Below are 22,828 nucleotides of genomic sequence, written 5' to 3' on the forward strand. Positions count from 1 at the left end.
ATCCCGGTGTGACGTTTTGATAACCATGTACATTTCTCTCGGACAATGTGACTTTTATCAATATATTCGGCTTTATTTCCTCTCAGATTATAAAACGCTGATTAGCATTAAATCACTGCAAGTAATCTCTAGCTGATACTTTTTCTGACAGGTGTTGTGTCAATTTACAACTTGCACAAACAGTTAACAGAATTTCTCATTTAAATAAATGTAGTCTACTTATTCATTACTACATTTAGCTAACATTATATAGTTAAATCAGAGATCCTTACCTTTGACTGGAATCGGCAGTCTTGTCCAGATCATCATGGCATTTGTAGTTCTTTAGGATAGCCACATTAGCAGCTAATTAGCGGTTCATTTTGGGGATGTAAATACTGGCGAATATATTGCTCAAAGTCACCTTGTCCTGGAGAGATTTACACGGTTATCAAAACGTTATACCAGGGTAAGCCTATCTACCACCCTATGTAAAACTGGGATATAAAAGATACACGTAAGAAAAAGAAAAAAAATGGCATTCTAAAATGTCCTCCACTAAAGAAGAATGGGACAACATTCCACAGGCCACATTCAACAGCTTGACCAACTCTATGCAAAGGAGAAGTGTCCCGGAGGAAGAGTCACCCGGAGCTAACCCCTTCTCATCCCAAGGATCCCGGAATGCACGGACCGTTGGACTGTGGTAGTGGGGGAACAGGAAGTTCCAGACAGGCGTGCAACATTCTTCAGAAAAAAGGCGTCAGAACTGTGCAGTCAAGAAGATAACCTTAGTGTCCGTTTCAATTAATTACGACAGGTATGTAATAACACGTTTAAACTTTCTGTCGAAAGAACATGTCATAACATGCTAGGTAACAAATCCGTTAACATGTTTGGTAAAGGTTTGATGTGCTATTTTTTGTGTCAAGCCGAGTGAAGTACGTGATTAAAAACTATTTTACAAGTCACATAGCTAGAGACTCTGGGTTTGTCTGAATGGATGTACATAATTGGCTCATGGTCATTTCATAAATAATCAATTTATTTGAGATTTCTGAGTTCGTTTAGCATGTTATTAGGTTTGTGTAAAATTCACAAGCTGGTAAAATGGCGGCGCCCACTCGGTCTGGGTCAACGGACTGTTAATGCATGAAATGTAATGATTATCGGTTTTCTTCATGTGTATTAATATCAGACACATTAAGTTGTTTCTGTCTTTATCTATAAATGTTACTGTGGTGTGAACAGGAAATACAATTCTTTTTTGATTGAAGTAATACGGTGAAGACAAGGTTATTAAGGAAAATAGCACATAGTGCTGCTTAAACAAACTAACCTTGTACTAAATGGTTTTTGAGTCATTTATGCATTTATCTACTATAGGTTAAGTATTAACTCAAAAGTATTGTGGAGCTCCTGCACCTAAATATAAACAGTATTGGCATTTATTTCAGTCCAAGTCAGGCATTGAATTAGATATTTTAACACGAAAAAATTGAATATATTTTATAGAATAAAGAAAGTGCCAGAACAGTCAAAAAACTTTTGTTTCCGTTTCTCATCATTACTACTGGCCAACTCAGATATGAGGCCGGTAACATCAACAGTGAGGACAGACCAAGCCTGCCTCTCTCCTTCCACAATGTGTCCAAACCTATGGTCACTGGGTCCTGATTGTGACAGTGGAGCCCAGTTTGCACTGCAGGATCCAGAGATGGCATCAGTGAAGCTGGAAGACTGCAGTCAAACACTGGAGCTGAATGTCAACATTAAAGATGAAGAAGAGGAGGAGAAGATTGGGAAATCTGTTTCTCATGGTAAGTGCAGGTTCTATCTAACTAAGTTTCAAATCAAATCAAATTTTATTGGTCACATACATGTGTTTAGCAGATGTTATTGCGGTGTAGCGAAATGCTTGTGTTTCTAACAATATCACCACATGTGCCCAATACACACAAATCTAAGTAAGGGAATGGAATTAAGAATATATACAGTTGAAGTCGGAAGTTTACATACACCTTAGCCAAATACATTTAAACTCAGTTTTTCACAATTCCTGACATTTAATCCTAGTAAAAATTCCCTGTCTTAGGTCAGTTAGGATCACCACTTTATTTTAAGAATGTGAAATGTCAGAATAATAGAGAGAATGATTTATTTCAGTTTTATTTCTTTCATTACATTCCCAGTGGGTAAAACGTTTACATACACTCAATTAGTATTTGGTAGCATTGCCTTTCAATTGTTTAACTTGGGTCAAACATTTAGGGTAGCTCTCCAAAAGCTTCTCACAATAAGTTGGGTGAATTTTGGCCCATTCCACCTGACAGAGCTGGTGTAACTGAGTCAGGTTTGTAGGCCTCTTTGCTCGCACACGCCTTTTCAGTTCTCCCCACAAATGTTCTATAGGATTGAGGTCAGGGCTTTGTGATGGCCATTCCAATACCTTTAAGGACTTACCTTTAAGGACTTAAGGACTTTGTTGTCCTTAAGCCATTTTGCCACAACTTTGGAAGTATGCTTGGGGTCATTGTCCATTTGGAAGAACCATTTGTGACCAAGCCTTAACTTCTTGACTGATGTCTTGAGATGTTGCTTCAATATAGCCACATAATTTCCCTTCCTCATGATGCCATGCATTTTGTGAAGTGTACCAGTCCCTCCTGCAGCAAAGCACCCGCAAAACATGATGCTGCCACCACCGTGCTTCACGGTTGGGATGGTGTTCTACGGCTTGCAAGCTCTCCCTTTTCCCTCCATACATAACGATGGTCATTATGGCCAAACAGTTCTATTTTTGTTTAATCAGACCAGAGGACATTTCTCCAAAAAATACAATCTTTATCCATGTGCAGTTGCAAACCATAGTCTGGCTTTTTTTATGGCAGTTTTGGAGCAGTGGCATCTTCCTTGCTGAGTGGCCTTTCAGGTTATGTCAATATAGGACAATATAGGACAACAACAAAAAATTCTGCAGTGTTGAAGGTTCCCAAGAACACAGCCCAATTTCGAGTCTCATAGCAAAGGATCTGAATAGCCATGTAATAGCCATGTTTTTCTGTTTTTAATTTCAAATACATTTGCGAACATTTCTAAACCTGTTTTCACTTTGTCATTATGGGGTATTGTGTGTAGATTGATGAGAATGTTTTATTTTATTTAATCCATTTTAGAATAAGGTTGTAAAGTAGCAAAATGTGGAAAAGATCAAGGGGTCTGAATACTTTCCAAATGCACTGTAAACATCCAAAAGTGGACCTAGAAGTTTGTCCTTAAATATCTTCAAAATATCTATTGGGAGCCCATCTGGACCTGCCTCTTTACCTCCCTTCATATTGAAAATAGCAACAACACCATCCAATTCCTTTTCCAGATACAATTTAGTGTCTTCTGAAATAGAGGGAACATCAAGACCTGATTAGTTCTCAGGAGATTCAGAGTTGTAAAGTGTGTTGTAGTAGGAAGCAAATGTTTGGTTTATTTCTACAGGATCCATTGATAATTGCCCTTGTTAATTATGAATTGCATTAATGGCTCAGTCTGAATTTAATGTCTTAATGAGCTTAATGCGCCAGGCCGCCAATTTACCAGGTTTTCCACCTTGATCATAGGACTGTTTCATCCTAGTTAAGCTGTTTTCAGCCTTTGAGGTGGAAAGTTCTTCATACTGAGCTTTAAGAGCAAATAATTCCTTGTTTACTTCTGAGTTATCTCAAAAAGTTTCCCTCTCCAATTCTCTGATTTTGCTGTCCAGCTCTCTCATTTTCAGATCGAATTGATTTAAAACTGATAAAACGTATAAATTGCCCCCTAATATATGCTTTGAAAGCCTCCCATCTGGTACTCGCTGGCGTTTGGTCAGTGTTCAATGTAAAATAAACATCTATATGCACTCCAACATATTGTAAGAAGTCTTGGTCCTGTAACCATCTGGGATACAAACACCATCTAGAGGGTCTTTTTACCCGATTTGTATCCCTATAGAACCATGTCTAAACCCAGAGGAACAATCTAGATGAGGATCAAATAATATTCTCTGCCATTAGAACTTAACCTTTCTTCCTGGTTATCAGTAGAAATAAATTCTCAAATAATTTTGGATTTCATCATTAGGACCATGAACATTAACCAGATTAATATGCTCATTCAAAGAGTTTCCTGTATCAGAATGTATCTACCAGATGTATCAGTTATAATAGTATCCACTTGAAACAGAACAGATGTGTGAATTAAAACCATAACACCATGAGAATGAGAGGAGAAACAGAATGCTATTACTTGCCACCTCCTACATACTTTCAGTAGCTCAGCCTTCAACAAGTGAGTTTCTTCTAGGAACACAATAGATGAAGTTGTTAAGCCTAGTAATAACCTGTTTAAACTTGGATAGTTTACAAACTCCACAGACATTCCATAAACTACATTTCAGTTTTGCATTTGAAGTCATTTAACCAAGATGTAAACATGGAATAAGCTAAAGCATAAAGGCATATCTAAAATATGTTTAGTAACCACAAGGAATGCAGGAATATTTTGTAGTGAGAAAAATATGTAAAGATCTGTTGGAACAAACAAAAAATACATCTATCCTAACAGTAAAACACTGAACCCCATTCCACTATCTCCTTAACTGAGACATCCAACGCTTCCACTCTCACCTCCTCCTAATCGTAGAGTGTAGCCTGGTGGATGACTGATCCATTAAAGGGAGCAGTCTAACCTAAGTGACACAAAACAAAGTGTCTCCAGCATTCTCTCTGACATTACTCCTCACGAACAAAACAAAAGGCATATCTTGCTAGATGTTATGTGAAATATTACAACAAAAGGCATATTTAGCAAGATATGTGAAATATCACATAGTATTTGTTTGAAAAGTAGCAAAGAATAGCTCCACCTAAAACAGTAACACTAGTTAGTGAAGCCTGAGACAAACATTACAGTATGGACAGTCCAAAATAGTTGTAGATTATCCACAACACAGGGTCTTTAGCTAGTAGCTACCAAGTAACAAAATGGCCCTCACATATAGCGTTAACGTAGTATACCATGATACGTTTATAAACTACAAAAAGTATCAAAGATCAGAAATGAACAGCCTATGTAAGGAAAAGGGATACCGTTGAATATGTGCTTCGTTACCCAAATGCCCTTTGCACATGATGTTAGTGTGCAAGCCGAACATCATGTGCAATCATTTTAGTCCAAGGATATGATCGAAAGGCCTCCATCATTCTTAAAAAATTTGGAACCACCAATACTTTTTTTTAGAGCTGGCCGCCCGGCCAAACTGAGATATCGGGGGAGAAGAGCCTTGGTCAGGGAGGTGACCAAGAAGCCGATGGTCACTCTGACAGAGCTCCAGAGTTCCTCTGTGGCGATGGGAGAACCTTCCAGAAGGACAACTATCTCTGCAGCACTCCACCAATCAGGCCTTTATGGTAGAGTGCCTAGACGGAAGCCACTCCTCAATAAAAGGCACATGACAGCCCGCTTGGACTCTGCCAAAAGGCGCCTAAAAGACTCTCAGACCATGGGAAACAAGATTCTCTGGTCTGATGAAACCAAGATTGAACTCTTTGGCCTGATTGCCAAGTGTCACGTCTTGAGGCATCCTGGCACCATCCCTACGGTATAGCATGGTGGTGGCAGCATCATGCTGTGGGGATGTTTTTCAGCAGCAGAGACTGGGAGACTAGTCAGAATCAATTGAAAGATGAACGGCGCAAAGTACAGAGATCCTTGATGAAAACCTGCTCCAGAGCACTCAGGACCTCATACTGGGGCGACGGTTCACCTTCCAACAGGACGACGACCCTAAGCACACAGCCAGGACAACGCAGGAGTGGCTTCGGGACAAGTCTCTGAATGTCCTTGAGTGGCCCAGCCAGAGCCCAGACTTGAACCCAATTAGCATAAAAGTAGACATCATGGAAAACAACAAATCACTGCAAGCTCTTGAACGTCATCTCTAGCGCACACCTTTGCTAACAGGTATTGTGTCAATTTAAAACTTGCTCAAGACATTTCACAGAATTTTCCATTTAAATAAATGTAGCCTATTTATTCATTACTAAATTTAGCTAACATTAGTTAACCCAGAGATCCTTACCTTTGCCTCGATTCGGACAGCCTTGTCCAGATCATCATGGCATTTGTAGTTCTTTATTATAGCCACATTAGCAGCTAATTAACATTTCATTTTTGTGGTTGGTAAATACAGGTGAATATATTGATACCTCACCTTGTCCTAGAGAGATTTACACGGTTTTCAAAACACCACGCCAGGGTAAGCCTACAGGAAACACAGCCCTTATTTTAAGTGTTTCTAAAATCCTCTATGGGAAAAATGAATGGTGGAAAAAGGATTGGAACCATTTCCCTGTTTGACTGCTAGGTTTTATGGGTATTATGATTCATACTGTGGTACTCTATTGGTATGCAGCTACCCGACGCTAGAGGGGTGTGAATGAGCTGAGACACGTGGTAAGATGGCGAACAAGCCGAAGAACACCATCCCAACCGTGAAGCACGGGTGTGGCAGCACCATGTTGTGGGGGTGCTCTGAGGTCTTGGCTGATTTCTTTTAATTTTGCTGTGATGTCAAGCAAAGAGGCACTGAGTTTGAAGGTAGGCCTTGAAATACATCTACAGGTACACCTCCAATTGACTCAAATGATGTCAATTTGCATATCAGAAGCCCTTAAAGCCATGTCATAATTTTCTGGAATTTTCCAAGCTGTTTAAAGGCACAGTCAACTTAGTATATGTAAACTTCTGACCCACTGGAATTGTGATACAGTGAATTATAAGTGAAATAATCTGTCTGTAAACAATTGTTGGAAAAATTACTTATGTCATGCACAAAGTAGATGTCCTAACTTGCCAAAACTATAGTTTGTTAACAAGAAATTTGTGGGGTGATTGAAAAACAAGTTTTAATGACTCCAACCTAAGTGTATGTAAACTCCCAATGTTCCGGGCGTACTGACAGTTGGTCTGAGGAGGAGGTCACAATCTCCTGCACGAATCAAGAACATTTTTCACATTTTTTTTAGAGGTCTAATAGTTGGCAAGGCATCTCTGTATTAATTACTATATCTATGAATTGAATGTATGTAGGCTGTGAAATCCCTCACACCAGTACAGTAGGTGGAGGTGTATGCAGCTAAAAGTTGGATGCGATCCTCCAATCAAATCCCAAAGAAGGACCAAAGTGCACGTCACTTGACCCGTATGGAGAATGTGGGAAAAGGAGCAAAGTTCATCTCTATTATTGATGTTTGATGAAGAGTATCTACCACCCTATGTAAAGCTGGGATATATAAGGTACTCCATAAGAGAGTTGGTGTAAAACTCGACCCAAAGCAAGACATTTTAAAGGTTTGGCCACATGTCAAGTGTTTGCAGACAGAGGGAATATGTTATTGAAAAGTATGTGAATGTTGCAACTGTGGAGGGGGTCATATTCCTGAATTCCCAGAGTGCCCTGTTAGGGTGAAAGAGGTTCAGGTGTCAAGGATCAGGACTGTACAGGAAATCTCCTATGTGGAGGTGGTGAAGAAAGTTATAGGGACAAGAGGCCACAGTTCTGAAGAAGATATGGTGGTGGATGCACCACAACCAGTCGTAAATGTTGTATGTCAATCAAGTGATCTGGATACACTTATTGTGAAAAGGTGGATTTTATAGCATTTATAGCCACAGTTATTAATTGTACTGCACAAGAGGTCCAAGAAGCTGGACATCATATCTGCAGCTGAGAAGTTTTTGGGCCTCCAAGACTACAAGGACTACTGTCACCAGATAATGTTCCGCTCTTACAGGATCCTTCTCAGTGTAGGGACCTGATTAGAACTGAAAAGCTGGCTGATTTGAATTAATTTTGTTATTGATAGTTAGATTTTTTTTCTACATACTGTATACACTGAACAAACATATAAATGCAACATGTAAAGAGTTGGTCCCATGTTTCATGAGGTGAAATAAAAGATCCCAGAAATGTTCCAAATGTCTGCACACATTTGTTTACATACCTGTTAGTGAGCATTTCTCTTTTGCCATGATAATCCATCCACCTGACAGGTGTGTCATATCAAGAAGCTGATTAAATAGCATGATCATCATTACACAGATGCACCTTGTGCTGGGGACAAGAGGAGCTGAGTAGGTACCTTGGCAGCAGCTAATGGGGATCCCTAATTAATGCAAATACAAAAATGCCACTCAAAATTGTGCTGTTTTGTCACACAAAACAATTCCACAGATGTCTCAAGTTTTGAGGGAGCATGCAATTGGCAAGCTGACTGCAGGAATTTCCACCAGAGCTGTTGCCTGAGATTTTAATGTTAATTTTTCTACCATAAGCAGCCTCCACTGTTGTTTTAGAGAGTCTGGCAGTATGCCCAACTTCAGACCTGGGGAAAAATATGACCTTTTTATAAATGGATTTCATGCAATTCTACATCATTTTAGATGACTGGAGACTTTCTGAGAATCTTTTTTAACACCTCACCAATGACCAAAATGACAGGCTGCTTTGACACTGAGATCAATAAAAACGACCTTGTCTCTAATCCATCAATAGCCTAGGCCAGGTGTGTGGAGAAACACATTGTACAATATGAGGAGGAAGTTATAGTCCTAAACAATCTTTCCAGTTTCACTGACTCACCCAATGATGTGCAGCTCACTCACCGGCCAAAAGCTTCTCTCTCTTGCTTTACTTTGTAAAACTATGCTGTTCGCTCAATAGGCCTAGATGGAGTTGATAACTTCTTAACATACAGACAGATTAGTATTTTATTTTCAGCAGGATCCATTTGCTTTACAACCTGTGTTTTCCAGTGACTGTATTAGAAATATTGCTAAAGGCCTGTTTTGGCTGCATGCTGTTCACTGACAGATTTGCCACACGTTCCTGACTGTAGACATGCCTTGTGATTTGACTACACACAATCCACAGCTAGGCTATTTTATTTAAATGATCTATTGATCCTCTGTAGCTAAATACTCCTGGTGTAGTTTTGGGAATTATTTCATTTGTTTCTGAACAGACTGCAGAGTGCTGCAGAACCTCAACACACTTCCCGCAGCTATTATTCTATTAGGAAATAAATTATGTGTAATGCTGGAGAGATGAGTTGCTGGCTCATGTCTATAACAGCACAGAGAGGGAGAGAGATCATAGAAAGTGAATCTCATTTTAGTTCTGTGAGAGATACAGGCGTGCTTCTCTCTCACCACAGCAATGGCCACGCCTTGGTCTAAATAGGCTACAATGTTGCACAAACCATAAACCAGGGACGGTCCAACATTAATACATTCTTAGAATATCAGGCACGTTTTCACATTTATGTTTTTAGGGGGCATGACAATTACAGAGAAATCCAAAATGTAATTACTCTCGTTTTAATAGGATTTTTACCTTGCAAACAGTGGAAATCATTTTTCATGCCACAGGAGGTAGGCTACCTGATCTTTGCAAATGGGTTCCGGAACGAAAGACTACAAAACTGAGAGGTGCTGGAGGATCCGGCTCAAATTAAGCACCGCCCTTCTCATATAATGTGGTTAGGCCATCCCAAGGATCTCTGAATGCATGGATGGTTGCATCAAAGATTTTGTTTCCAATGGGAAGAGATGAGTCATACTGGGCAGAGCCAAGCACGAGTCAGCGAGATCTTATTGGCGCGTTCTAGCAAACATCTGCATATATATGTTTGGGAACGCCTCCTTTGAAGTGCTCGTGTGCAATAACTACATTTGTGTTCCTTCTAAACAACGTGATAAAAAAATTGTTGCAACGGGTAAAGTCTACAAGACTTTGTCCACTCTGTTCACAACAGATTTTAGTTTTGGGAAAAGAAAACTATATTAAAATCATTTGTTTCATTGATTAGAACATCTGCAGAATGTCGGCCAAAATCCATCTTCTCCCACTGCCGGCCAGTGGGCTTCCTCTCACTACCATATTTGGTATTGTCATGACATTCCATGCTAAATAACACAACTATTATCATATTTATCATATTTGGTAGTGAGTGGAAACGCTAAACAGATGCTTCACATTTCTACATCCTGTGAAATATCTGTCTCGTTGTTCTATCTGTGGCAGCACTGTGGTCGTGGGGGAACAGGAAGTTCCGGGCAGGCACGCACCATTCTTAACAATAAAGAAAGCACTAAGAACTGTGATGTCTAGAAGAGAACCTTTGTGTCCATTTCTATTTATTACTACAGGTATGTAATAGTAGGTCAAAACTTCCTAATAAAGAAAGAACATGTCATTCCATGCTAGATAACACAACTATTATCACGTTTGGTAAAGGTTTGATGTGTTATTTTTGTGTAAAACGAATTGAAGAACATGATAAACTGTTTTACAAGTCACATAGCTAGAAACTTTGGGTTTGTCTGAATGGATGTACATTATTTTCTCAAGGTCATTTCATAAATAATCCATTTATTTGAGATTTCTGAGTTCGTTGTGCATGTTATTGGTTTTGTGTAAAATTCACGAGCTGGTAAAATGGCGGCGCCCACTGTCTGCGCCAACAGAGACAGAGTGGGAAGGTGCAGAGAGACAATTTCACGGTCACACTACAGTTTTGAAGCTTAATGTAATGAATCAGTTTCCTACATGTGTACTAATATTCATATAAATTATATTATTTGAACGGGAAATACAAATAGATTTTTGATTGAAATAATACAGTGAAGACAAGGTTATTCAGGAAAATAGTACATAGTGCTGCCTAAAACATACTGCAACCTCGTACTAAATGTTTTTTGTAATTTATGCATTTATCTGACTTTGGGAAATCTTCTATAGATTAAGTTAACTTACGTTGTGTAGAACAATTTAAAATGTGTACTTTGTCTAATTTGAATTAAGTAATGTTGAGCTCATGTTCCTCTTATAGAATATTAGTTCAACAGTATTGTGGAGCTCCTGCACCTAAATATAAACAGTACCGGCACCTATTTCAGTCCAAGTCAAGTTCTGAATTAAATAATTGAACAAGAAGAAATATAATATATTTTTAGAGAATAAAGAAAGTGCCGGAACTGTCAAGACTCACTTTTGTGTCTGTTTCTCATTGTTACTACGGGACGACTAGAATTAAGTCTGAGGCCGGTAACATCAACAGTGACGACAAACCCAGCCTGCCTCTCTTCTTCCACACGAAGTCTAAACCTACAGTCACTGGGTCCTGATTTTGACAGTGGAGCCCAGTTTGTACTGCAGGATCCAGAGATGGCATCAGTGAAGCTAGAAGACTGCAGTCAAACACTGGAGCTGAATGTCAACATTATAGATGAAGATGAGGAGGAGAAGATTGGGACATCTGTTTCTCCTGGTAAGAACAGGTTCAATCTAACTAAGTTTGTGTTATTCATTCCAACTTTCCACTGCACATGAAAAGTTTCAGTAGAATTGTTTCAATGAGAAGGTAGGTGTTATTTCATGCTACTGATACTTGCATGGTTTGACACCAGTATTGCCAGCATTTGTTTTATTCACTGGGCTATCTGGAGTGATCAGAGAGTAGACTAAAGCAGTGAAGTAGACAAACTGCCATTGTTTTAAAGTTCTATGAAATGAGTTTGTGTAGTTACTAACCCTTGTGATAGTGAGTGGAGGACTCTTACCCACTTTTAGAATAGTTTAATTCCCCTTTTGTGTTGTACAGACTACTGATATGAATAAATATGTCACCCGGTACAGCCAGAAGAGGACTGGCCACCCCTTTGGGCCTGGTTCCTCTCTACGTTTCTTCCAAGGTTCCTGCTTTCTAGGGGGGTTTTCCTGGCCACTGTGATTCTACATCTGCATTGCTTGCTATAGGGGATTTCAGGATGGGTTTCTGTCAAGCACTTTGTGACAACTGCTGATGTAAAAAGTTGGTATATCTCACCAACTGACTGGTTCTTCTGATGTTGTTCACACAGGAGACCATGTTGATACATCCTCTACATCCAGAGAGCAACAGCAGGAAGATCACAGAGCTAAGAGGTCTCACTACTGCCCACATTGTGAGGAGATTTTCCCAATTCTATCAAAGCTAAAAACACACCTAAAAATACACAAAGGAGAGAATCCCTATTCCTGTACTGACTGTGGGAAGAGATTCACAACATCAGGGGTTCTGACAGTTCATCAGAGAGTGCACACTGGAGAGAAGCCTTACTTCTGCTCTGACTGTGGAAAGAGTTTCTCTAAACAGAACAACTTAAAATATCACCAGCGAATACATACAGGAGAGAAGCCTTACTCCTGCTCTGACTGTGGGGCGAGTTTCTCTCGACTCAATACCTTAAAAACACACCAGCTAATACATACAGGAGTGAAGCCTTACTCCTGCTCTGACTGTGGAAAGATTTTCTCTCAACTGGGCCACTTAAAAAGACATGAACATATACATACAGGAGTGAAGCCTTACTACTGCTCTGACTGTGTAAAATGCTTCACAACATCAACTGAGCTAAAAGTTCATCAGAGAACACACACAGGAGAGAAGCCTTACTCCTGCTCTGACTGTGGAAAGAGTTTCTCTGTAATGGGCAACTTAAAAACACATGAACGTATGCATACAGGAGTGAAGCCTTACTCCTGCTCTGACTGTGGAAAATGCTTCACAACATCAACAGAGCTAAAGGTTCATCAGAGAACACACACAGGAGAGAAGCCTTACTCCTGCTCTGACTGTGGAAAGAGTTTCTCTGTACTGGGCAACTTAAAAACACATGAACGTTTACATTCAGGAGAGAAGTCTTACTCCTGCTCTGACTGTGGAACGAGTTTCTCTCAAATGGGCCAGTTAAAAAGACACCAAGGTAAACATAAAGGAGAGAAGCCTTACCACTGATCTGACTGTATAAAATGTTTTAAAACAACAGCTGAGCTAAAAGGTTATCAGAGAACAGACACAGGAGAGAAGCCTTACTTATTCTCCTAATGTGGCAAGAGTAACTCAAGTGAAAGTCACCAAGTAAAATACTACTTGAGTAAAAGTCTAAAAGTATTTGGTTGTAAATATATTTATGTATCAAAAGTAAATGTAATAACTAAAATATACTTAAGTATCCAAAGTAAAAGTATGAATAATTTCAAATTCCTTAAATTCATATCTATGGGATGGGTGTCCCTAAACCGGACGGTTGTTGCTAACTTGCGCTAATGCGACTAGAATGACCTTGTATTCAACAGCCAACTTTCCAGGACATTGACAAGCTTAAATTCTTGTTAATCTAACTGCAGTGTCCAATTAACAGTAGCTATTACATTGAAAAATGCCTTGCTATTGTTTGAGGAGCGTATACAACAACAACTTTTATCACGGCAACTGGTTTGATACCTTCACCTCTGAAGGTAAATAATGTACTTACATTCAGTAATCCTGCTCTGATTTGTCACCATGAGGGTCCCAGAGATAAAATGTAATATAGTTTTGTTTGATTAAAATCTATTTTCATGTTCAAATGTAGGAACTGGGTTCTACATTTTGAACCCCTGTTGTCTCTGGCTCCACATCCACCCCGCCCGGCCATCTAGATGTGTGAAAGTTAGTCTGTAAGCTAATGATCCATCGTGTATGACATTCCTGAGTGTGTAATCTTACATTTTTTATTACCATAGCATTTGTATATTTTCTCTATAGTTATGTACACAAATGTATCAATTGACCAATTTGGGACGTTTTGGCAAACTCCTGGCAGACTTGATAAGGTGCAGTAATGTGATTCTTCACTGCATCAGTCAAACTGTGCACACTGCTCCCATCTGGTGGAACAAAATATAAATTACACCTAGACTCCTATCTGAAAGTATTGACTTTCTCTTGCATTTCAAAGATGATGAAAAAGAAAAATAGTTGTTTGTTTGTTTGTATTATCTTGTACCAGATCTATTGTGTTATATTCTCCTACATTAATTTCACATTTCCACAAACTTCAGTGTTTCCTTTCAAATGGTATCAAGAATATGCATATCTTTGCTTCAGGTGCTGAGCTACCGGCAGTTAGATTTGGATATGTCATTTTAGGTGATTTTTTGTTTTGTTAAAGGGTACGATCCTTAAGAGGTTTTTAAGCAAACCAGATGGCACAATTGTGTTGTTTTTATATTGCAGTAATTAAATAATAAAGTTTGATTGTTTTGAAGAAATGTAAAAGGCTCTCCTTTTGATTACAATAATTCCACCACAATATCTAAACATCATTGCCAATCAGGTGCATCCCTTCATGGCGTCAGTGTATCCATCTGCAAATATATTTTTTTCAGCAGGATTATGCCCCATGCCACAATGCTTGTCCAGGAATGGTTCCAAGAACATTACAGTGAATTCAGCTTACTCAATTCACTGTAATTGTGCATCTGTGGGAGGAGATGGAACAAGCAATTCGGAGTAGAGATCCACTCCCAGCCAACTTTGTAGGAAGCATTGGAGTCAACATGGGCCAGCATCCCTGTGGAAGGCTCTCAACACCTTGGACAGTCCAAGCCCCGACAAATGTAGGCTTTTCTGAGGAGAGAGGGGTGTGCAACTCAATAATATGTTTCTAATGTTTTGTGCACTCCGTGTAGATCAGATAAAGATGGTGCGATGATCAGTTTTTTGTATTCTTTTGGGTGGATTATTTTATATTACTAAACAACTTTTGTTAAATGGTAAACAGGCTATGAATTTATTAAATTGTATTTTAATACTAGATTCATTATTTTAGTAATTGATGATGAATGTATTTGAATAACTGTATTGAAGTTAATTGATCTGGTGGCAGGTAGCCTAGCGGTTAAGAGTGTTGGGCCAGTAACTGAAAGATTGCTGGTTTGAATCCCAAGCCAACAAGGTGAAGAATCTGTCATTGTGCACTTGAGCAAGCCAATTAACTCTTATTTGTCCTGTAAATTGCTCTGTATAAGAGCATATACTAAATTACAAATGTAATGAAAAATGTTTGTACATTAATTTAACCACTTTTTTCTCTTGTGTATAATTAAATAAAATAAACTGAAGTTAAATACTGTATATACAATACACAACATTACCTCTTTGTTTACCCTGGCCAGAGGTACAGGACGATAGTAGGCTAGACTATGTAGCTGCTGTTGTTAGTAGCCTACAGTTTCCATGCAATACAGCATGTCAGATCACTAATGATTAGGTGTAAAGGCTGTTACATTTATACAAGAGTTTTTGCTTGTGTCTGTCAGGAGAGATGTGTTATCAGGCTAAATAACTACTGGAGGGAAGTGGAGAGCGCGCCTTGTGCTTTGTGCGTTGTGCCCGGCCCGCCCGACATGGTCAAGAGATGCAATGGACATGCAGCAGCACTCCGATGTGAAGAACTGTACTAAAATGTACGATTGTAGTACAATGAAAAATATATAGCATGGTATTTTCGTGGAATGGTAGTGACCAAAAAACAATATATGTTTTTTTATTGTACTAGGCCTAGGAACATAGAAGAAACTGCCAGATGTGTCATAATAGCCTGGAAGTAAAGCTGCACTGGGAGACACATTTGAAATGGATTACATAGAATACATGCAGCAGGGTGGAAATAATCACAGTAAAACACAATTGAAATGTATTGTTGGAAGGACTGTGGTCACCATTCATGTAATACATTAAATATATACATCAGATGGTATTGGGGAGCTATTTCATAGGGTTTTCACAGGTACATTATTTTCCCATTTCAATCTTATACCAACCAACCCTATGTTTGGTGTGACTGTTATGGTCAGAGCAGACCATCTGATATGCCCTTACATTTTGTAATACAGTGGGGGGGAAAAGTATTTGATCCCCTGCTGATTTTGTACGTTTGCCCACTTACAAAGAAATGATCAGTCTATAATTTTAATAGTAGGTTTATTTGAACAGTGAGAGACAGAATAACAACAAAAAAATCCAGAAAAACGCATGTCAAAAATTATTTACATTTTAATGAGGGAAATAAGTATTTGACCCCTCTGCAAAACATAACTTAGTACTTGGTGGCAAAACCCTTGTTGGCAATCACAGAGGTCAGATGTTTCTTGTAGTTGGCCACCAGGTTTGCACACATCTCAGGAGGGATTTTGTCCCACTCCTCTTTGCAGATCTTCTCCAAGTCATTAAGGTTTCGAGGCTGACGTTTGGCAACTCGAACCTTCAGCTCCCTCCACAGGTTTTCTATGGGATTAAGGTCTGGAGACTGGCTAGGCCACTCCAGGACCTTAATGTGCTTCTTCTTGAGCCACTCCTTTGTTGCCTTGGCTGTGTGTTTTGGGTCATTGTCATGCTGGAATACCCATCCACGACCCATTTTCAATGCCCTGGCTGAGGGAAGGAGGTTTTCACCCAAGATTTGACGGTACATGGCCCCGTCCATCGTCCCTTTGATGCGGTGAAGTTGTCCTGTCCCCTTAGCAGAAAAACACCCCCAAAGCATAATGTTTCCACCTCCATGTTTGACGGTGGAGAAGGTGTTCTTGGGGTCATATGCAGCATTCCTCCTCCTCCAAACACGGCGAGTTGAGTTGATGCCAAAGAGCTCCATTTTGGTCTCATCTGACTATAACACTTTCCCCAGTTGTCCTCTGAGTCATTCAGATGTTCATTGGCAGACTTCAGACGGGCATGTATATGTATTCTTGAGCAGGGGGACCTTGCGGGCGCTGCAGGATTTCAGTCCTTCACGGCGTAGTGTGTTACCAATTGTTTTCGTGGTGACTATGGTCCCAGCTGCCTTGAGATCATTGACAAGATCCTCCCGTGTAGTTCTGTGCTGATTCCTCACCATTCTCATGATCATTGCAACTCCACGAGGTGAGATCTTGCATGGAGCCCCAGGCCAAGGGATATTGACAGTTCCTTTGTGTTTCTTCCATTTTCGAATAATCACACCAAATGTTGTCACCTTCTCACCAAGCTGCTTGGCGATGGTCTTGTAGCCCATTCCAGCCTTGTGTAGGTCTACAATCTTGTCCCTGACATCCTTGGAGAGCTCTTTGGTCTTGGCCATGGTGGAGAGTTTGGAATCTGATTGATTGATTGCTTCTGTGGACAGGTGTCTTTTTTACAGGTAACATGCTGCGGTTAGGAGCACTCCCTTTAAGAGTGTGCTCCTAATCTCAGCTCGTTACCTGTATAAAAGACACCTGGGAGCCAGAAATCTTTCTGATTGAGAGGGGGTCAAATACTTATTTCCCTCATTAAAATGCAAATCAATTTATGACATGCGTTTTTTTTTGATAATTTTGTTGTTATTTGGTCTCTCACTGTTCAAATAAACCTACCATTAAAATTATAGACTGATCCTTTCTTTGTCAGTGGGCAAACGTACAAAATCAGCTGGGGATCAAATAAAATAAAATGGTTAGTTTTGCAAATACGGGCACTTTTGGATGTTAAATGTTTTGGAAAATGAAATCTCTTGAAACTGCTTTTTCTCTGAATATCTTCTTCACTCTATCTGGAAACAAGATGTAATAGTGGCTGAGCCCAAACTATTTAACAATTAAAGATTTTTATCGGTTCCTCCGAATACCTGAGGGGAAATGTCATTACCACTACGTCATAAAATTTGCTATTTTAGTTGAAAGGAAAATTACAGAAATTGCTGTTTTTTATAACATTTCACATGAATTGTATTTTTTATGTATTTTTTTACTATTTGGAAGTTTTCTTAATTATATGTGTAACCGATGTGAAATGGCTAGCTAGTTAGCTATTGCCTTACCTCCCTAGCTAGTTAGTGGGGTGCGCGCTAATAGCGTTTCAAATCGGTGACATCACGTTTCGAAATGTATTTTGCGACGCGAGCGGTGTAGTCAGCCTGTAATAACCCAGTAATAACCATAGTAAGTCACATGAATAGACATCAAAATCACTCAACCATCCTAACACAATACAACATGTAATGGTCTTATTTAGCGTTCAATTTCAACTGAACCATGATCATATATGTCATTTGTTTGTGTTTTCAGGTCTTACAGCAAGTAAAAATGTATGAACTAATACATTTTGTCATTACCACCACATTCTGTCTTTACCATCACAGTTCATTATGTGGTGGTAATGACGTGTGGTGGGAATGACATTTTTACGATATTTGGTCATAAATAGCAGGGATTCTAGCATGCTAACTCCAGTTGGACAGCTAGCATACAATATATCCTAAATACACATAATTAAAACATAATTTCAAAAATTAACATAATGTGATGGAATTATAGACTATTTGGTAATGACCAAATAGACTCCATGACATCCATGTCCTCCACTGTCACTATTCATATCCATGGTAACCAAGTACACAAACTTTTGAAAAAAGGTTATTGTCATGTAATTTGCTTGTCGTGGTGTTAATGACACAATACTTAGAGACGACTGTATTTTGTGTAAAGAAAGTATCAAATGGCTTATGCACATCTAATATGTATATAGTTTCCATGTATTTGACTCTTTTTAAAAGGTGCATTAAATATTTTGTAATTATCAAGACTTTTTTAAGTGTAATACATAGAATAATGTCAAAAGTCTGGGTGTGAGACAGAACAAAAACAGTGAAATCCAGACATGAGATGCTGAAGAAAATGTAAAAAATGTAAGCTGAAAAAAAAAAGAGTTAGAGGTTATTTAGTATCTACTTAATGGATGTGAAATAAACAAATCTAAATAAACATTTTATCTTAAAAATTGAACCCTGAGACACAAAAAGGCCCGTTGTGAAGAGGGCACAACAAAACCTATTCCCCTCAGGAGACTGAAAAGATTTGGCATGGGTCCTCAGATCCTCAAAAGGTTCTACAGCTGCACCATTGAGAGCATCCTGACTGGTTGCATCACTGCCTGGCATGGCAACTGCTCGGCCTCCGAACGCACGGCACAACATAAGGTAATGTGTACGGCCCAGTACATCACTAGGGCCAAGCTTCCTGCCATCCAGGACCTCTATACCAGGCGGTGTCAGAGGAAGGCCATAAAAATTGTCAAAGACTCCAGCTGCCCTAGTCATAGACTGTTCTTTCTGCTAATGCACGGCAAGCGGTACTGGAGCTCCAAGTCAAGGTCCAAGAGGCTTCTAAACAGCTTCTACCCCCAAGCCATAAGACTCCTGAACAGCTAATCATATGGCTACCCAGACTATTTGCATTACCCCACCCACCCCCCTCTTTTATGCTGCTACTACTCTCTGTTATTATCTATGCATAGTCACTTTAATAACTCCACCTACATGTACATATTACCTCAATTACCTTGACTAACCGGTGCCCCTGCATATAGCCTCGCTATTGTTATTTTACTGCTGGTCTTTAATAATTTGTTACTTTTATATTTATTTATTTATTTATTAAAACTGCGTTGTTGGTTAAGGGCTTGTAAGTAAGCATTTCACTGTAAGGTCTACATCTGTTGTATTCGGCCATGTGACATAAAATTAGATTTGACCACCCATATTCATCGTACTTCTCCAATGCCAAACCAGTGTGTCTTGTTTATAACGAGACTGTCGCTGTTTGCAAAGAGTTCAATCTGAGATGTCGTTATGAATCTAAGCATGATACATTCAGAAGTAAATGTTCCACCCCAGACATGAGGCTGAAGTCCGACGCAGAAAGGAAGGTGGGCCTAAGGAGTGAACACCCTGTGTGTTTTACAGTGGCGATTTTAGCATGTACATATTTTATTGTTATTTAACCTTAATTTAACTAGGCGTTTCTTATCGACTTACACAAATCCACAAGGAGTCAGTAGAAACCATATTCGTTTAAGCAAGTCAGCCATATCAGTTATGTTTTTTAAAAAGGGAATAAATGAGGCCGAATGAACTGCCAGACGAGGCTCCTGTGGCTGATAGCCAGGTGTAGCGGTGGTAAGGATTCACTCCATGGTGCTGAAAGCAAAGCTCAAGCATTATGTTGGACTAACTAAAATTCAAATGGTTTATTTGAGCTGTTCTTGCCATAATATGGATTTAGTATTTTACCAAATCTTCTGTATACCATCCAGTGGTGTAGCTTCAGCCGATGTGGTTGCACCAGGGCCCGCGGAGTACATGAACCCGATGACAGGCCTGGATCTGCGGAGCCACAGGCGCCCTATGTAATTTGAATTGCGCTCTTCCATGCCCAAATATTAATTGTTGACACGAGTCCATCATACCCATGATTTAACGAGAAGAGCTTTCTTTAATTTAGGCTATATGATAAATGATCCCAATGATGGTTTCATCAACAAAATGTTTTGTGACTACATAAGTCAGCATGCTATTTTAGTGTATTGATGACAATAAATCTAATTCATTTGCTAAATAAATCATTTTATTCAATAGTTTCAATACCATGATAAAATAATGAAATGCATTCTGGGATTCATTGTGCAAATACTCTCCAAAGCATTGTTGTTTCTGTCATCGTTTTAAGCAACAGTTGAGCTAGCTATCAAGAGACAACGGGCGAGAAAATAAATTGAGAGAATGTCGAGAAAAGAAAATTACGGATTTAAAAATCAGCAATGTATCAACACAAAAGTGGAACCCAAAAGAGCAAGGCCAAAAATGAGAAAGCAAAGGAGGTATCAAAATGAGTTAAATTAGATTCCTTTTTCAAATGCAGTTCAAGTGCAGCCATTGTTAGCACAAGCAATGTAGCAGGACCAGAAGAGTATGTAGGTTTATCATCGCCAGCAGCAGCCTTTAGCGTGTCAAGTGAGCCAAGGCCAAGCTGTTTGATCGTACCAGAAGAAGCAACTTTGACAGAGGAGGACACAGGTTGTCATGTATCGGCGGATACGACCCTGAGCACAAGCCAGGCCGGACAAGCTTTCCCCGGGCCGGGCCGGGCCGGGCGGGGAGGAAGAGGAGCAGGGCGAGGCTAGAATGGTGGCGGCTGAGGAAACAAGTGGAAGTGGGACAGACAGCCTTTTTACTTATCCAACTGACAGGGGGCATTATCCAACAAATGTGGATGCAAAAGTTAAACGGGACGTTATTGCATTAGGCTCGTGTAAGCCTACTGGCCCATTCACAAGAGATGACGAAAGGCGGTGTTTTTCCGAGTCACATTACACCACAACAACCAAGGCTGGAATCAAATGACCACGTACATGGCTATGTTATTCGGCCAAGCTAGATTGTACGTATTGTGAGCCTTGCTGGCTGTTCGGAGATCAGAGTGCCCCTTTCTTCTCTGATGCGTGGGTGAATTGAGTGAGAGATTGGCGCCATCTAACACCCCAAATACCATGTCATGAGTGTAATATTCATATGTGAATACATACTGAATTATAATTGGATGCATTTTACCGCCGTATCATACTGTGCGGTGATTGGTTAAGACCACCCAGACGGTTAGGTCATGGGCAGTTGATCGTGGTTGGAGATAGGCTAACAGGTAGTTGTAGCTAGTTAATAAAGAGTTATGTTAAGAAACATCCTGTAGTTCTGCGTTTTATTATTTTGTACAAAGTGTACAAAACAAAACATGGTGTCAGAGTAAATGGTCTTAAAAGATGGATTTTTCTGGAGTTCCTTCACCTCGAATGGACTGGGAGTCTACAAACTTACCCGATGCATGGCGTAAGTACAAACAGCATGTGGAGCTAATGTTCACGGGTCCCCTGAAGGAAAGAGGAGAAGAGGAAAAATGTAGCTACCTGCTCCTCTGGATCGGTGAAAAAGGGAGAGATATTTACAACACATGGACACTTACCGAGGCTGAATCAAAGGTACTGAAAACATACTACGATCGTTTTGAAGCATATGTTGTGCCGAAGACTAATACAATTTTCGCTAGGTACAAATTCCATGAGAAAGTACAGGGAGCTAGCGAGTCTTTTGAACAGTTTGTGACTGAGCTGCGTCTGCTTGTGAAAGACTGTGATTATGCAAACAAGGATGAGATGGTCAGGGACCGTATTGTATTTGGAATACAGTACACACAGTGAGTGAAGATGAAATGTCAATCAAAGAGTCAAATGATGATGAACTGTTTATTGATTCAGTGACACAGAAAAGTCACATATCAGAGACAGAGCAAGCCTTTGCTGACATTGAGATAGGAACACAAGGCACAAAGCTAAAGTTCAAACTAGACACTGGTGCACAAGTAAACATTATTCCTCTGAATAAGTACCGCAGCTTGACATCTGAGTGCGAGCTACAGCCCACCATGCGCAGACTGAATGGTTATGGTGGTGAACAGCTCCCAGTAAAAGGCACATGCACTTTCAAATGCAAATACAAGGAAAGTGACATGATGTTGGACTTTTACGTTGTTGACACTAGAGCACCTGCAGTGCTAGGTCTTAAAGCATGTTTAGACATGGACCTCATCAAGCTAGTTTTATCAGTAACAGCACCAGTAGAGACAGAAAATGTACTGGAGGAGTTTGCTGATGTCTTTACAGGAATAGGATTATTCCCAGGAGAATGTACCATTCACCTTGACCCAGACGCAACCCCTGTGGTCTACCCACCGAGAAAGATTCCCCTTGCTCTCCGTGCCCGTCTGAAGAAAGAGTTGGAGAGCATGGAGCAATCTGACATAGTCACCAAGGTTACAGAACCGACTGACTGGGTAAACGCGTTAGTGGTGGTGGAGAAACCACGCACAGGCAAGCTCCGAGTATGCCTCGACCCAAGAGACTTGAACAAGGCTATCAAACGGCCCCATTACCCTTTACCGACGCTAGATGGTATCACGCACAAGCTAGCGGGAGCACACTACTTCAGTGTCATGGACGCTAGATCAGGCTACTGGGCTATCAAGCTCACAGAAGAGTCATCTAAGCTCACAACATTCAACACACCGTTTGGACGCTACAGGTTCCGTCGCCTGCCTTTTGGG

At 39.9% G+C, this 22,828-nt stretch overlaps 1 protein-coding gene across 1 annotated transcript; it reads left to right on the forward strand.

Annotated features, from left to right (window-relative positions):
- The first annotated feature begins 403 nt into the window (after positions 1-403).
- Positions 404-14,159, forward strand: LOC123728048 (uncharacterized). The gene is made up of 4 exons (XM_082964414.1): positions 404-799; positions 1,566-1,799; positions 11,106-11,345; positions 11,938-14,159. The coding sequence occupies exons 2-4, from the start codon at positions 1,568-1,570 to the stop codon at positions 12,852-12,854; spliced, it is 1,389 nt and encodes a 462-aa protein (XP_082820540.1). The 5' UTR covers positions 404-799; positions 1,566-1,567; the 3' UTR covers positions 12,855-14,159.
- The last annotated feature ends 8,669 nt before the right edge of the window (positions 14,160-22,828 follow it).

This window comes from Salmo salar, chromosome 17 (assembly GCF_965601325.2).
Source record: "Salmo salar chromosome 17, fSalSal1, whole genome shotgun sequence".
NCBI classification, from domain to species: domain Eukaryota; kingdom Metazoa; phylum Chordata; class Actinopteri; order Salmoniformes; family Salmonidae; genus Salmo; species Salmo salar.